At 40.6% G+C, this 18622-nt stretch overlaps 1 protein-coding gene across 2 annotated transcripts in view; it reads right to left on the reverse strand.

Moving 5' to 3' along the window:
* The window catches only part of LOC112252394 (RAR-related orphan receptor A, paralog a), a 263172-nt gene that overhangs the window by 166458 nt on the left and 78092 nt on the right, over positions 1-18622 (reverse strand). The window contains exon 2 of one of the 2 annotated variants that reach the window (XM_024423572.2): positions 9681-9701. The exons of the other annotated variant lie outside the window; for it this stretch is intronic. Coding sequence (XP_024279340.2) covers positions 9681-9701 — 21 coding nt within the window. The remainder of the gene's footprint in view (positions 1-9680; positions 9702-18622) is intronic. 2 annotated transcript variants of the gene reach the window in all.

Consider the following 18622-nt stretch of genomic DNA (forward strand, 5'->3'; position numbering starts at 1 on the left):
CACGTGTTTAATACACTACCTTAATCACCCAGTTTAGCACATGGTCTCACCTGAATACTTCAAATATATGGGTGGGGATAAGGTTTAAGAGGGTGTGAACAATGATGAATGGGCATCCAAAAAAAAAGCGCTATCAAGCAAGTATGAAAAACGTTTGATGGGATTTTCTGGTACTTGTCTTCAAGTTTATCACATTTCAAACAAGCCTAACTTGACCATGTTTTCCCCAACTGCAGGGTATGATATACAATTTTGAAGCTCTGAGTCTGTACTTTTATAACATTTACAAACATTGGAAATGGTACACAAGACTCAATTGGGAAATGTATTCAAAAGATATTGTGGAAATATTGTATTTTCTTTTTGTTTATTTATTTTATTGTTCAGGGGGGGAGGTTGTGGGGTAGTCTTTTTTTCCTTTTCCTTACATACAATAAAAAGCATTTTCTAATCTCTACTTTGATCATTTCTATCTTCGTATGCATGTCTTTGTTTTTTATTTTTAGTGGCAGCCCACAGGTACAACAATAATATATATGTAAAAATCTGAAAGGCAAATCTGAAAGGAAAAATATCTGTACCTGCAACCACTCAGGTAAAAATGACTAAATATATCAAATTAAAAGTTAGTCACAAAAATGTATTATTTTCATTGTAGTTGTTTTTTTGTTGTTGTTTTTTCCCCCCAAATTGTTGGTTATGGACTTTGGAAAGGCCATCTGGAGATCCAGGTTCTTCAATTCACTCTAACCTTTATAACGCTTCAGTCTTTTGAATTATCAACCTAATGTTTGGCACCAATATTATTGGCAAGTTGTTGAATACATTTGTAGTCATTCCATATAGCGATGTCAAGAATTGTCTGAGGAATATGTTGTAGAAAATTACACTGTTGTAAAAAAACAACTAGTGGAATTGTGTTTTCTTCTCTTTCATTCGGATTCTGTAACACTCACTTAAGTCCTGAGTGTTTCCTCATTATCTCTAGTGTACGCTTTCAATTGATATCATGTTTGTGAATATACATCTCATATTTACTGAGTAGTTGGTGGTTAAACCTGGGCATGTTCATATCAGTGGAAATCCCTGAAATTAGCCACGAGTATAAGGGGTTAAGGCCTAAATAAAAATATATCATGAATGTAGGCTAATCGTTAGATATTCATTTACTTTAATAATATTATGAAATTCCATAAACCATTATGAATTAACTCAAATTTAAAAATTAAAATAGTAAAATGTAATTTGTATCAAAGGTTCAATGCAGCCGTTTTTATCTCAAAATAAAATATTTTCTGGGTAACAGTTAAGTTCCTTACTGTGATTGTTTTCAATTAACATGGTCAAAAAGAAACAAAAATAGCTTCTTAGCAAAGAGCAATTTCTCAAGCAAGAATTTAGTATGGGAGTGGTCTGAGTGGGGAGGGGAAAACTGCATTGGGCCTTTAACACAAAGAAAATAAACATGTCAGGCATTCCAAAGCTAGATAAGTAACCTTACATTTAGTCTCAGTTCTTACCTTTCAAAACAGTGTTTTCCTTGAGAAAATCAAGTAATCATTGAAGATGTTTTCCAATCACCCATAATTTTGAGGAACATTTTCAACATGAGATTATTACCTGTACCCTAGAGCCACTAATATGGCTGACGTTTTCTGGTACGAGGAACCAACTCAAATATCCTGAGGTTCAACTGAGTTTGTTCGATTCATTGTTTCCTCAGTGCTACCATGAGAGTTAGACAAAATTAATACAAAATAACAATGGAGTTCTGCCATGAAAGGCATGTGCCATTTTAATTTTATTGAACCTCTATTTAAATAGGCAAGTCACTTAAGAACAAATTCTTATTTTACAATGACGGCCTACCCTGGCCAAACCCTCCCCTAACCCGGACAACGCCGGGCCATTAGTAACAGTGGCAGCTGTTACTTTTTTATATTTCCAATTTTTTCCAACCTGGAGGATAATCAAAGCCTTCCACAAAAGGAGGGGGACAGTGACAAAGAAATGAAATAAAAGCGACATGAACAGTCATACTTTTCTAATGGAACTCTTTTAATCTTGAAAGGGAGACTTTCAATAGTGAATTAGTCTTTTTTTTGTATTCCTTTAATGCTTCTCAGAGAAATATATGCAAATGTCTCTGGCTAATGCTAACAGTAGTGACAAAGGAGCCAGTTCTACTCTGCTAGTCTGTGCTATCCAACCAGGGGTCCTGTATGTGGCAAGCATAATGTACTGCCTGCAGACTCCAGAGCAGGGCCCTCTGGAACCACTCATGAAGACATCTGGATGGCCTCAGCAAAGACACAACTCTATCTTCTCCTAGAAAACACGTTGGTTTAGGCTTAACTTACAGTTTATCTTCACTCGGTTGTAATTTTAAACAGGGTAATCAATACCTCATTATGAACTATATTGAAACGCTATACAGTATTTCTTGTTTTCATATTTCAAAACCTGACTTTTGAGTGTGTTGCTAATGAAATTGTCACTATAGTTACACTATTTTAGTCATGGATTTAATTTAATTCAGAATTTCAGGAGCTTGACAGATCACTGGCAGTTTGAGTTGTAGAATATAGAATTTGTGGATGGGAGAGGAATCGCTGTGATTTCCAATGGATTTTACCTAATAACAATTTCAACATTGAGACATGTTGATACATTTTTTAAAAGATATCAAAAAAGTTACCATGTTACAGTACTTAGATTACTATAATTTTCAAATAAAAAAAAATATGTTAAAAGGAGAACTCAAATGTGTGTGTAGGAACCAGAAGTTGTGACAAATTGTTTAGACGTAAACATATGTTCTGTCTAAACAATGCAGTAATACATATCGATGACAAATAGGGACATAACTTGCATCATATAATTTTGAAGTTTCTGACCTCAGAATCTATTCATACAAAAACCCAATAATGTAGGAATTAAACACACACCACGGGCAAGGAATGATGTTATTGTTCACTAAAGTAAAGCTATACTGGTATAATTTATAGATAGGCATGTAAAATAACACTATCGGTACTTCATCATTATTGAACAATCAATATCAAATTCTGTGCTAATCCAAGGAGAGACTTGCATTATTACAGTATACCTGTTTCACATCCGTAATGAGACATGACTAAAACACATTGAAATAGGCATTGCAAATCCATACGTTTTTGGGTCTAGCTGGCTGGGTGTGAATGTGGTTAACTAGTAGAGGCTGAGTTAATCTTTTTATCTAGATCCCTGCTGCAGGGTGTCCCAAACGCTCCCTGATTAAAAAGGGAAATGTGGGCAACCAACAGTTTAAGAATGATGGGCTCTAAACAGATGAAGGCGGAACGTCGTGTTGCTATGGCAGTGCATATGCAATGACTTGACAGTGCCGCACTGTTCTCCCTATCTAATATATTCACATTATTTATGAAATATTTCATAAGTACTGTAGCATAGCAAATGCTAAATATAAAATCCCAGGGAGATGTTCCACCCTTTCTGCAGCTAGAGTCGTGGAATGGCACACAGTGCTCATGTTGTGCAACATCTCCTCTGGAAAAATGCTGGTGTTTGTTCACAAGCTACACTGCTTTTCATTTCTTCATCCTCCTTCTCCTCCTCAATAAGGGAAAGCCCTCCACTCTGCCAAATAGAACCAGCGAACAAAAGAGGCGATTTGATCTGTTCATGTGGGAAATCAGATCGCCGTCTGCGTCTGAGATGTATCCAATGCGCTCCAGGATACTGTTATGCAACGGCCACAAATGAAAATTACAGTATAATATCATATAGAAATGCAGAGAGGATGGCTTACGTATATATAAGGTATAGAAACATGTCAATTGTTCCTGAGATAAATCAGAACTATCCAACAGTGAGAGTGGACATAACATATACTGTAGCAACCAAGTAAAATAAATGCAAAAATGTATGACTATTCAGGATCTGTGTATTAACTGCCTCCTGCAAAGCACACAAAGTGAGGTACAGCAGAGGAGACATTCCCCCCCTCTCTCTATCTTGTGTGACGGGGCAGGACATTTCTCCTGTCAATACTCTCCCAACATCCATTTTCACCTGGCTGACACCTTTTACTGGTCAAGGGATGAATAAATCACACTTAGTGTTCTCCCCTGGTACTTTGACAACAACAAAAAAAAGAATCTCAACATGAAGAAGGACTGCAGTGTTTCCCTGTCATCACTGCCCCTGAGGTACGGTGAAAAATTACCGCCCATAAAATAACATTTTTCAAAGAGCCTTATTGCCCTTTTAATCTATCTGCCACACTGGACGGCTTCGGGGATGCATTCCACTTCATCTGAAGACAAACAATCTTTCAAAGGGCTTAATAACAGTTACACAAATTAGCTTCATTAATTAGCTGCTAATGGAATAATAGCTCTGCCACCTTGTGCATCTCAACAACAGGAAAGGTGTTGGGCTGGAACAAAATATACATTTGTCTCTGAGCTTTATTAATGCACTAACAGAATGCTAAAGAATGCACACATCTAGAATGTAAATATGCTGATAGCACTCTCTCGGATTTTAGTTATCCATTTTATTTGTATTTGTTTTGCACATGCAGCGACACAAAAAGTATTCTACGAACAAGCAAGGCCATCACAAAGTGATGTAAATTATGTGGTATACTAACAATATTCATTTCCTAATACAATAGTGGACTGACACTTTAAATCTTAGATGTATAAAATGTATTCAAAAAATGAACAATCCTCACACTAACAGCCCAAAAAAAATATTAAAAAAATATATATACACATATACATATTTATATTATCAAAGAAACTTTACCGATAAAACTGATAAATAGAGATGGATTCAGTAGAGAAAATAGTAGTTAATGAATGATGAATTAGAGACTAGGCGAAGCATCATAAATTCTGACAACACAGTGTTGTCTAGCCGATGATAAACAGCACTCCTGGATCCGATCTGCCTGTGCCTGCATGTATCTTTCAGAAGCTCCCTGACACTTTATCTTTTCCATCCTGCTAGATTACACCTCCAGGGTTCAGGTGTGAATCCATCATTGCTATTATTACCTGAAGTCACAAGATGCATCTATCACGGCTAAGGTTACCATAACCTCAATATTAACAGAGAAAAGCCCCTCTAATAAACAGCAGAAAGGATGGCCCGGGTGGTGGGATTTCATCTTCCTTTCACTTTTAATAAGGTACTCAGAGGAATAAAGATTACAGGCCATATTTAGAATGCAGAACAAATCAGCCTTTTCTTCCCCATCCCTCCTCATTGTGGTTAGTCATTAGGATCTTAGGTTGGGGGGGTTCTAGTGGAGAGAGGCATTCCCTGGTTCAACAGCTAACCAGCCTCGCTGCCTGTCTGCCTGCCGGGCTCTGTTCTGTTCCTGCTACAATATTGTATCGCCTGCAGCGTCTCTTAATAAGGCTGGATGTATGGAAACGCAGTGGTGTGGCTCATCATGCCCAGCTGGACCAGTGGCAATCACAGTGCTGTAAACTGTGAGGGCCTGACTGGTTCAAGGCCTGAGGACAGTGGTGTTTTAATGATCATCCGCCTCTTTAATAATCCACCATTACACAAAGTTGGTAAAAACCAAATGCAGAGACAAGGGGGCATTAGGCTAAAATGGCTAAGCTTTCTTTGAGGATTAAGAGAATTTGGTCAAATAGGAGTCTCAGAGTGCATCAGTGCAGGAGTTGACACAAGGACATGTTTACACACAGCACCCCGTGACATGAATCATTCATTATCATTCAAATTAATATCAACAGCAAAATAAATTACCATCACTGCAGCCGGTCTCCATAATATACCTCCAATTACACTATGATCAGAGCATCAACTCTGATAATAGATTCAAAGTAATTAAGTTTGAATATATTCAAAGGACTTTTCACTTTGAAAACCAGTCTTGTTATTCCCCTGAACACCCAACAACAACACTCATTACAGTGGCTTGAAAACCAGAAGTGGAGAGACCATATAAATATTTATTCAGGAATGATTTGATGCACTAAATAAATAATCCCTTGTTAAATAAATGACACCCTAAATAAAACTTTAAAAACAGGATCTGGGGAAATGAAGATGAGATGAATCAGACGGGGAAGGATTCCGGCGAGAGGAGAAAATATCAGCCATCACTCCACCCCATTTGAATTTCTAATGGCAGACATGCAAACGCGACGTGCTAATTAAAGCACAGCGACCAATTAGATGAGCTTTAGCTGTACCTTTAGGGGGAGGTACCGTGGCAGAGCCTCAGAGGGGGATATGGATATCTGTTCAGAAGGTGGAGCAGAAGAGAGAAGCTACCAAAAACAATCCTCAGATGCCGCTACCTCTGCCTAACGGGGTAAAAGGTTAGCTGTTAACGGTTCAATGTTGGATAAACATGACCCCTTTTCACAGTGCCATCCATGTGGCAGTGTCTCACTGAGGACGTGGGGCAGCAGAGGACATCAAATACATATTCAGCAGTAATTCTAGTCCACTGGCATTATAGTATCTCCTATAGACAGCCAGGCTGTTGCTTCAGCGTGGAACTATTAGTCTATATCAAACTAAAGATTGGGCCATGCATTACAAATGAAATATACATAGCCTAAGTCTGGGTGATGTTCTCATAAAAAAAAGAAATATAGATGTTCCTATATAATACCTGTCTGCTCTGCGTCCTAAACCTGCCCTCTACTGACAGCACAGGACATAAGGGTGGTCCTATATGTTCACCCCACACAACACAGGAAAGAGGTAGTCCTGGGTCTAGCCTGGGCCCATTCTCCTTCCTGTCGGTCTGCCTCTCTCTGCTCTCTGGAGAGCCTTTATGCTGCCTGAGCCTGCCTTATCACACACTGTGAGACAGGAACAAGGCTTTTGTGATGGCCATGATTAGTCTTTTGTGTTCCCAGGTAGAAATAAGATGAACTTCTACAGGCAGTCATTGTGTTCCTATCTTCAGAACACTCAAAGAAAGATGTTGCGTTTTGAGGGGGTGAAATGAAGCCTGCAGGGCCTTGGCAGGCCTTGCTCTGTGGGGAAATACATGGTGAAAACACAATGGGGACAATCTTGTCCTTCAGTTTTCTTTGTACTCCATTGAACCTTAGTCAGTCCTGCCTATTTAGACATTTTGAACAGAGCTGTATTTTCTTGCTGTACGGTCTCTGCTTCTCTCTTTTTCGGTGGGTTTCTGAGAAAGACCCAAAGGCTGATGAGAGAGATGACAGCAGCCACTTTGCCAGAGTCTGCCAGACCCTCCGGGTGTATCAGCCCCATCCCTCAAAGTGTCCCATATGCAAATAAAGTTTGGGATGGCAGCTTTCAGATGTGATAATTATGTATTTATTTGTAAGCTGTCACTTCTCTTAATGCTCAGGGACATCAGAATAAGTTCAAATAGAAGCATCAGAGAGGATCACATTTTCTCGAGGACCACAGAGTCAAAGAACATGTGAAATCCATGATGCTGAAGGCCTGTCAATAACCAGTCATTTAGACAGCAATGTGCTGCTGAGACCCTCACTGCATACAGCCTGGTTTGAAATATGCCGCTAAATATATTCAGATTTTCCCAATTTTCTTAGTTATTCCAACATTTACAGTTGTATCAGCGGGTGACATATTAACAAAGACAGAGAACCCATTTCCATCCCCATCTCTCCCTCCCAAATGGACTGTCTAGTACAGTATTATTCTTATTCTGTTTGATTAACAAATATAGGAATATCTGTTTACATGTTCACACTGTGGGAAGGGCACTGTGCTTTAGTATCTAGTTGAAGCATACCTCCCTGACATCTTTTTAGAACTATCCTGTCTTTTTAGAACTATCCTGTCTTTTTAGAACTATCCTGTCCCTTACATGGCTGCTAAACAGTCTCACTATAGAATAATATCATTGAATGAACAAGAGGACAAATTATTACTGACAGTACACAAAAGGTGGGAGAAGAGCAACTACTTGAGACCTGACATCCCACTGGGCACACACTGGTTGAATCAACATTGTTTTCATGAAATTCCAATGAAATGACCTTACACCAGTGTGGAATAGACGTTGAATTGCTGTCTGTGCCTAGTGGGAAGTGAATTTAAAAGGACAACAAAACACCTTGTAGTGATGAGAGGAGAGCTATTGTTCCATGTCGAGTGGCACTCCTCTCCACAGAAATAAGTGGGAAGTAGAGAGCGAGCGACACAGAGAGAGAGAAGCACAATCACCAGATGGTGCCGCAAAGTATTGGCAAAGTATTATGGGTTGCACCTCCATCACTCAGTTGCGTCATGCCATTGTTATCAACGTGCCACAGACGCCACAGTGCTCAAGTCTGAGTCACTGGGTCCACATTAACTCAAAATAAAGTCCAGTCAGATATAACATAGTGGAAAGAAGGATTTAGGCAATAAATTATTTGCTATCACTTTTCCTTGATATGTTCACAGCTGTGGCTGCAGGGGAGGCCAGGGCACTGTGCATACTGCCTACGTGAGCCCATGTCTAGACAATACAGTTCATGCAGCTTTAGTATTCTGATCACAGAGTTCTGATCACAGAGTTCTGATCACGGAATTCTGATCATGGAATTCTGATCATGGAATCCCGAACGCATTATGCATCTACATTTAAATGTGTCTACCGTGTCCTCACTGTGTCCGGATTCCCTTTTCCCATGCTATATTAAAATGCCAGTATGCATTCTACAAACGGCAGAGTAGGCAAAGTATTACAATAACACAACAACAACTGATGGCAGTAGCTAACTAGCCAGATAACCTCTGTAGCTAGTCAGCAAGCTAGCAAGCAATGCTAAAGGGATTGCAAATGTGTTAGCATAACTTTAGCCAAAAATGTGTTTCTTTTTTATATTAGCTAGGAGGCCAGCAAACACATTCCTCACATGCTAGGAACACATTTCCCCCAACGTTATAATGAAAAGGTGACTCTTGGTCCCAAAACAGGTTTTCTGGAGACTTGTGGAAGGAGTGATGATGACGTTGCCCTCTATATGCACTTTCGGTAGCCTGATTGCTTCCAGACTGAGGAGAAATCCACACATAATGCATCCCTGACCACCTCCTGAAGTGGTCAGCCAGATCTGAACTCAATCTGACCACAATGCAACTTTTGTACATCTAGACCTGTCTTTTCAATGCGATCTTTGTATTCTGATAGCAGGAGTTGTATGTAAGTGTCAAGTGTAGACACAACCTGAGACTGCCTGCCTGCCATGGCATCTCATCCCAGGCTCCCTCCCTGATGGAACTAAATGGATGTGCCTGGAGAATGATATCTCCTGCCTGCTCAATTCTCAAACATTGGCCTGTCCTCTTCCAGGAGAGTTCTCTGTCACTGTATAACTGCACATTAAGGGATAATAAAACTATGAAATCTACCCATCCATCTTGATTTGCCTGTGTTAGCGGGTGGCCAGTATTAGAACAAAATACCTGCCACTCAGTGGAAGAACACTGGAACTGTAGCTCTGCTCTGTGTGACTGCCTGGCAACAGCAGCAAGGGAACAGACTCCCTAACCAAATACCAAATGGAAGAATATTAAGTATTTTTCCTAATTTTCTTTACATAAATATTTTGGTTATTTTGTTAGAGACTAATACAGTTACTTTTTGATGCAGACTGACACACAGTTATAATATGTAGTACACTTACCCTGCTTGTTCGTGAGTCCACCTACACAGAAGTACATATTTGGTGTTAATGTTATGAGTGTATATAATGTTAGGAATGTACATTTAGAAAGTGAGTAGTTCTGATTCCATACATCTCTTTTTCAGTAACTAAATGAGTGCTGACTTATGAGACCGGGCAATACGACACTTACCTTTAGTACATGATGAGGTTCAGAAAGCAGGGAGGCACAGCACACCACATCACAGAGAAAAACAAAGAGAGAAATAAAAACACGTTAATAATTTGGACAATGCAAGCAAACTATTATTTCACATTGCCTTCCTAACAATCTATTTCTGTGGCTGATTGAACATATGTTAAAAAGACACAATAGACTATGCTCTAGTAGTGGGTCTGTTTGGGACGAAGAGACATCCCGCTGCCGTGAAAAAAGCACAACATTTAAAAAGAACAGCATCGTTTGTTTTGCAGATACTTAACAGAATAGGCCTATATGCTTTACTAAAACTCAGTCAAGCAGTCTTCCTCTCACTCAGACACACACACACGAAAGGGGTAGCGCTCACAGTAATACCAAAGTCCTATTTTACAGTGACACTTGTGCTGCCTCAAAGCACACTCCCTCTATCTTCAGCACACAAGATAGCATCTGATGAGTAGTGCGATCTAATTGAAGTGTAGATTACTATCGCTTGTGAGCTTGCAGGATCAAAATCATTTTAAAAAAGCATAGAAGGAGAAGATAGGAATGTTAGTGGTCTACTGTGATACAGTAGCAGTCCAGACTGAAAAACAATATCTAAAAGCCTCTCTGGAAGACACCCTGGTGCTTAGAAAGAGAATGGCCCCCACCGCAGCCCAGCTGTGGGTGAGTCATGTGTGGCAGACAGGTACAGACATGTCCCTCTCTCACAGAGACACTGAGCGCTGAGTGTTGAGAGGCATAAAGTGTTAGAGGACATGGACGTCACTGAGAGCTGACTGGCAGCTGTGACAGGATTGAGATGAGCCTAAGGGCTGGATGAGCCTAAGCACTTACAGTTCAAAGACATGGACACACGTTGGGACGTAGAGTCTGACAAAATCTACTGACACAAACTAACAAGTTCCTGCTCTGGTCCTGTGGATCAGAACTCAGCTAGTCGGGATGGGACATGTCTACAGTAGTATACACTAGAAATCTGAAATTATGCAGTCCTACAACTCTGAACTCTGAACGTAATTAGTCCATTCCTGCAGTCTATTCCTGCAGCATGAACACTGATCTAGTGGAACAAACCCTTGGTGAAGAAAAAATGCTAAAGCCAATCTCCGGAAACAGAGAGGGAACAGAGAGGGAATCGATGAGAGAGATAGAGATAGAGATAGAGAGAGAGATAGATATATAGCTAGATAGATAGATAGAGCACAAAGATGAGGTTGACAGAGCACCAAAAATGAGAAAATGATCAGGTTGACATGTCTGTCTGTCAGTGCTCTCAGGAAGAAAGGACTCATTACTGTACCTAGTGGGCACCCAGTCCAGTCAGCCTTTGAGGTACACCCTTCCATGAAACGAGCATTGCTAATCCATTTGTTAATCAAGCATTGTTAATCCACTTGTTAATCAAGTGTGTTTCTGAGCTCCTATCTGAAGTGACCCTTTTCTCCTTGGGAATTTTTAACCTTTGTTTGGAGATTGTAGAGATATCAATAAGAGGGTACATTTTCTACATAGGCATGCTTGTAGCATATCCTACAGTTGTGTACACCAGCTCATAACGCAATGTCACATCATGGACTGAATATGCCGACTGAATTAATATCATAGAAAACATTCATGTAATTGCAAAAATATCTTGCAGCTATGTTCTTCTTGATTCCGAGCTCTAAAATGTGAACAGTGCATTCAGTCCCTTACAATACAAACCACAAGATGATTAAAACACTCCATGGACTAAAACAATACACAGGAGGAGATTCAAATAAGAATCCCTTTCAGGTTTTGAAGGAGGGAGCTTATATGTGAGAGGGGCTGGGTGGGGGCCGCCTTTTCATGGTTGTCTTCCTCGTTTTCCTGCCCGCCCCTGACAAGTGTGTTCTCTCACTCTTCTCCTCAGCAAACAGGAAACAGACAGACAGACGTGAGAATAGGACACCACCTCTCCTCTCCTCCCAGCCCCGTGGGCTGCTGTGAGGCAGTGCCATGGAGGCCTAGCGCAGTCCAGCTCCCCCGCTGCGCCTACAACTCTCCTTTTCAGTTCAATTAATGAGCCATAAATAACCAAATGAAGGTGTCAACAGAGTGCAATTTATCATGGCTTTCACCACTGCACTTCATGTGAGGAGAATGCTCATCCTGCAGCCAACTGCTCGCCCAAATAGAGACAACATTGTAATAAAAATATTTATAAAGTAATGCCGAACACGCCAACCTCGAATTTATCTTGAGCAGGGTGATCTTCACAAGTGCGTCGATTTGACAAGTATGTTGGGAATCGTGGGCCTGCTCCATTTCTTAGGGTATCACGGACAGACTGGCAATACATTTGGTTAAGAGCAAGAGACAACATACTCACTAGGCTTCTGTTGGGCTGCCAAGACACTTCTTTCTGTCTGTTAAAGAAGCTTCTTTCTGTCTGGGTCTACTCTGAGCCTGCATTGCAGATCACAAAGGCAGCCATGGTCTCTCCAAAAAAATTGGAACGCAAGTAATGGTGAATTTCTGTTCAGTCCTATGGAGTTGGTCTAAGCAGCAGGAAGAATTGCTTTATCAGTGTGTCCCACAAATGTCACTTTGAGTCAACTACATGGCGGAAACATATACAGTACTGAATAATATACAGTAGCCTGTGAATTGAATGGCTGCTAGAAGCAAGCTGAAACCAGAGGTAGTATGGTGTAGTGCTTCAGAGAAAATAGGAAACTCGTTGAATAATATATGACAGCTTGGGTTTTTGAATCCAACATTAAAAGTGATGACGTGAGTACAAACTCTGCTTCATCTTAGACCCACAAATCAAAACCTAAGGCTTACAAGCAATGTTAAACAGCCTATCTTCACAGTGAGATCATTTCCTGGGAAAAGTAAGCAGTGGCTTCTGAATACATGTGAATACAAGCATTTTCAGCCTTGAAGCTAAGCCGGAACTTGAGTGCATACGAATCCTGCTAAACCAATTAATGGTTCCTGTTAACCCACTCATCTTAGGAGAGGATTGTTTTTCTAAATAATACAAGCAAACAGCCCACACAGACGCTTTGACAAAGACTAAGAGATTGGCACTTGAATCTGGGGGCTTTTTCTTACACATCACAAACACACTCTTCAACTCACAGATCTTGCGTAGCATCACCAATACGGGAAACCTTTGTCTCAGTATCAAATGAATCCCCCAATCTGAACGCCTCTGTGCACCGAACACTTTGATGGTTTGTAATACATGATTAAGTTCAGCAGAATATAGAGTGGTTAGTGTATTCAGATTTTAAAGCACAATAACAGAGAACTAGGCTATATCAAAGCAATTACAATATTAACAGACTATCACCAAAGGGACATTAAGTACTACTATCTTACTGAAAAACACAACATTTCTACTATTTCACAAGGCACCCCGCAATGATATAAATTTCCACAAACCATAATCAGTCTGGGTTACAGACACGGCTAGAGAGCCGAAATAAATGACATTTTCTAAAATCACGCTGACATTTTCCCTTATCGAGCGCCAGGCACTGGCATGGCAAGAGCAGGCTTGTCAGTCAGTGGCAGACAGGCCTCACACCTTATCACAAGGGCACTCAGCATCTCTGGAGCTCGAGCTGGGGCTTGGGCTTGTGGCTGGTGCTGAAGGAAAAGGAGAAGAGGATGGGGCTGATGCTAGAGCCCCCATCGCTACTCTCTCATCCCCTCCTACAAGACTGATCCTCCAGCCAGCCAGTCTCCCTCAGAAGCTAAATGTAATACTTAAGGTTGGTAATGACGCTCTTCATTAAATAGTGATTCCAAATAAGGATGTGGGGTACATAAATAAGGAAATAGAAGAGAGGTTAAAATTCAGACATTTTGAGTGGGTTTTGGGTGAGGGATAGGGATACATTTCTGGACCATGGGATCAAGACAACTAGTCACACAGACAGAGAGAGGGACTGTTTACACGCTACTACATTACGTGTCAGAAGTATAGACCAGTGTTTCCCAACCAGCTGACAAGTTGAATCAGGTATGCTTGTCCAGGGTTACAATACAAATGTGTACTGTTTGGATATTTGTGGACCAGGGTTGGGAAACACTGGTATAGACTGATGATGATGTTGAGGAGCTAAGTACAGAGCTTCAATACAAGGAGCAGTAGGGATGGGGGCAGAGGTTATTGTGGCCATTCTCACTTCAACTCTAAAGAAAGTTATTTGGTACACTGAAAATACAGTACCAGTCAAAAGTTTGGACACACCTACTCATTCAAGGGTTTTTCTTTATTTTTACTATTTTCTACATTGCCAAGAGTGTGCAAAGCTGTCATCAAGGCAAAGGGTGGCTCCTTTAAAGAATCTCAAATATAAAATATATTTTGATTTGTTTAACACTTTTGGTTACTATATGATTCCATATGTGTTATTTCATAAATTTGATGTTTTCACTATTATTTTACAATGTAGAAAATAGTACAAATAAAGAAAAACCCTTGAATGAGTGGGTGTGTCCAAACTTTTGACTGGTACTGTATTCGTCAGTCAACATTCTAATTTCATCATATAGATGTGTTCCTGTATATCCAGATAGTGGTGATAACCATGACAACAGACTAAGAACTCTGTTCGAGCAGCTGGCTCAGTTTCGCTATATCTGCGTTCAACACCGTAGTGCCCTCCAAGCTCACCAAGTTAAGGACCCTGGGACTGAACACCTCCCTCTGCAACTGGATCCTGGACTTCATGACAGGACACACCCAGGTGGTAAGCATAGGCTACAACACAGGGGGGCCCTCGTGGGTGTGTATTTAGTCCCCTAATGTACTCCCTGTTCACCCACGACTGCGTGGCCAAACAAGACTCCAACACCATCATTAAGTTTTCAGACGACGATAGTAGGCTTGAACACCAGCGACAATGAGACGGCCTATACGGAGGAGGTCAGAGAACTGGCAGTGTGGTGCCAGTACAACAACCTCTCCCTCGATGTCAACTAGACAAAGGAGCTGATTCTGGACTTCAGGAAACAGAGGGCAGAGAGCGTCACGTTCCTCGGTGTCCACATCACTAAGGATCTATAATGGTCCACACACACCAAGATAGCCGTGAAGAGGGCACGACAATGTCTCTCCCCCCTCAAGAGGCTGCACGGAGTTGGCATGGGCCCTCAGATCCTCAAAACGTTCTACAGCTGCACCATCGGATGGGGCCACAGTGTCTCCTGACCCCTCCTGTCTCAGCCTCCAATATTTATGCTGCAATAGTTTATGTGTCGGGGAGCTAGGGTCATTTTGTTATATCTGGAGTACTTCTCCTGTCTTATCCAGTGTCCTGTGTGAATTTAAGTATGCTCTCTCTAATTCTCTCTTTCTTTCTCTCTCTTGGAGGACCTGAGCCCTAGGACCATGCCTCAGGACTACCTGGCATGAGGACTCCTTGCTGTCCCCAGTCCCCCTGGCCGTACTGCTGCTCCAGTTTCAACTGTTCTGCATGCGGCTATGGAATCCTGACCTGTTCACCGGACGTGCTACCTGCAGGAGTGGTAGAGATACTCTTAATGATCAGCTATGAAAAGCCAACTGACATTTACATCTTGGCCATGTTCTGTTATTATCTCCACCCGGCAAAGCCAGAAGAGGACTGGCCACCCCTTATAGCCTGGTTCCTCTCTGGGTTTCTTCCTAGGTTTTGGCCTTTCTAGGGATTTTTTCCTAGCCACCTTGCCTCTACACCTGCATTGCTTGCTGTTTGGGGTTTTAGGCTGGGTTTCTGTACAGCACTTTGAGATATCAGCTGATGTACGAAGGGCTATATAAATCAATTTGATCTGATTTGATTTGATTGAGAGCATCTAGACTGGCTGCATCACCACTTGGTATGGCAACTGCTTGGCATCCGACCGCAAAGTACTACAAAGTGTGGTGCATACGGACCAGTACATCACTGGGGCTGAGCTCCCTGGCATCCAGGACCTCTATACCAGGCGGTGTCAGAGGAAGGATCTAAAATGATCAAAGACTTCAGCCACCCAAGTCATATATTGTTCTCTCTGCTACCGCACGACAAGCAGTACCGATGCACCAAGTCTGGAACCAACAGGACCCCGAACAGCTTCTACCGCCAAGCCATAAGACTGCTAAATAGTTTGTTAAATAGTTAGCCAAACAGCTACACAGACTCTCTGCATTGACCCTTTTTGCACATTTTTTTTTGTCTCATAACATATGCTGCTGCTACTGTTTATTAACTGTCACTTTATTCCTAGTTATATGTACATATCTACCTCAATGACCTCCTACCCCTACACATCGACTGGTACCCCTTGTATATAGACAAGTTAGTCATTGTGTATCTATTATTACTTTTATGATTACATGGTTTACTTTTCTATCATTTCTCTATTTTCTTTCTCTCTACATTGTTGGGAAGGGCCTGTAAGTAAGCGTTTCTCTACTAGTCCACACCTGTTGTTTAAGAAGCATGTGACAAATACAATTCAATTTGATTTGATATCATTAACAACTGTCTTTCAAATCTTTTTTTTTCTTGCACTGAACAGCATGCATTCAGTTGTTGTCGTATGAAAGGAAAATACCATCACCATCAACCAGTGGTGTAAAGTACTTAAGTAAAAATACTTTAAAGTACTATTTAAGTCGTTTTGGGGGTATCTGTACTTTACTATTTATACTTTTAATTCACTACATTCCTAAAGACAATTATGTACTTTTTACTCCATACATTTTCCCTGACACCCAAAAGTAAAAATGACAAATTCACACACTTATCAAGAGAGCATCCCTGGTCATCACTACTGCCTCTGATCTGACCGACTCACTAAAAACAAATGCTTCGTTTGTAAATTATGTCTGAGTGTTGGAGTGTTCCCCTGGCTATCAGTCAATTAAAAAAAACAAGAAAATTGTTCCGTCTGAATATATATAATATTTATACTTTTACTTTTAATACTTAAGTATATTTAGCAATTACATTTACTTTTGATACTTTAGTATATGTAAAACCAAATACTTTTAGACCTTTACTCAAGTAGTATTTTACTGGGTGACTTTCACTTGTACTTGAGTCATTTTCTATTAAGGTATCTTTACTTTTATTCAAGTATGACAATTGGGTACTTTTCCCACCACTGCCACGAACAAGTAGCAGCGTGGCGTGATGTTTTCCAGGAGAAAAAGAAACAGGGATGGTGTGTGGGGCTCTTGGCGGACGCGTTGTGGGGGTGAGACAATGCGTGGGTGAGTACAGAAGCATTGGCAGCTCATGTTTGAGTCAGAGGACCACATCCTCCTAAGTCTCTCTGAGTCACAGCAGAGCCCATAGAGAAGAGCTTCAGACATGGCTTTCTACTGAAAGGCATCCTTTCCCACGTCAAAAGCATCAGTTCAGAAACGTTGGGTTAAAATATGCATGAAATGAACGATTAATCAAATAATTGGGTGTTTATACTAGCAGTACGTATGATTAACATTTGGTGTGATGAAGAACATCAGTTACGATGAACAATGAACTGCATTATAAGAAACTCACACTTTTAAGATACTTTTTCCACTAGCAATAGCAACACTGTCTCACACTTGTAGCTATGCTGGGAGGTGATGGATGACTTAACAAGATATAAATTATATAACAGCGGGTAAACTCAATACACTCATTAGTTTCCAATGTTTTTATTTTTCCCCAGGAGTAGCTTAGCTAATTGATGCCTCCCTCTTCCATCGCTTTGTTTTCGCCCAACAGAAACAGTGAGATAAATTCACGCTTGACTGCCAGACTGGCACACAAAACAACACCACAGTGCTCGCCATAACAACACTGATCAAATTGAAACCTGGGTAAAATTCTAATTTCAGGATTTTATTTGATGGACATAGTAATATTTTCACAAGTCCATGCTTTTTCTGTTTAAATTCATGTTTCTTTTTGAAACGTAACACATGATTTTAACTGCCACCCCATTGTGAAATCGACTGGGCAAAATACTAGTATAAAAAGCTCTCGTTTTCCTATTTATTGAAAAACTGGGTGCCATTCTTTTTAACATTAACTCAAGTATGTCAGCAGTCCAGACAGTTCATACAACGTCCTGAGAGAGACACAGAACTCTACAGAGAGACAAACAGAATGGAGGAATGACTGTCAGGTCACTTCATGTAAGAGACTAGCTGAATGGATTATACAAGTGATTTCTCATGGAATGATGGAAATTCCAATGGACAGAATTTAAAAAATGACGTACAATTTCACTCATAGGGTAAAAATCACACCGAACTATGACAATGTTTGCATGATACATGTTGTGTTGTGTGTGAAACTTGCTGACGTCTAGTTATCACGATAGCATAGCTCTTTAATGTAATATCTCAAGACTGGGCAAATATTTACAGCACAGCCACAATATGAGACAACAGTCCCTCAAGCAGCAGATTTCATAGAGTATGATAACTTGTTGTTTTATGTCAGTAACTATAGCTTTAGGCTCTTCTCCCCACCATTATGCTTTCCAGCGATGGGCCTCATTCCATTCCATACAATGAAGTCATCATCTGCAATGCTCCAAATGTGAATGGACAACACAACAACAGAGAGAAGCCGTTTATATCCTTCTGAGCATATGTGCTACCATTTCTCTTCATAGTCTCCATGAAACTCCAATCTAACAGTCTATTTCGGAGACACGGCTACTACAAAGCCCAGTCCAAGCAAGGGACTGGGACATCATTCCTTTTAATTTCTCTCTGAGATATGTCTGATGGAGAGGAAGTCTG

This window comes from Oncorhynchus tshawytscha, linkage group LG06, assembly GCF_018296145.1.
Source record: "Oncorhynchus tshawytscha isolate Ot180627B linkage group LG06, Otsh_v2.0, whole genome shotgun sequence".
Lineage (NCBI taxonomy): Eukaryota > Metazoa > Chordata > Actinopteri > Salmoniformes > Salmonidae > Oncorhynchus > Oncorhynchus tshawytscha.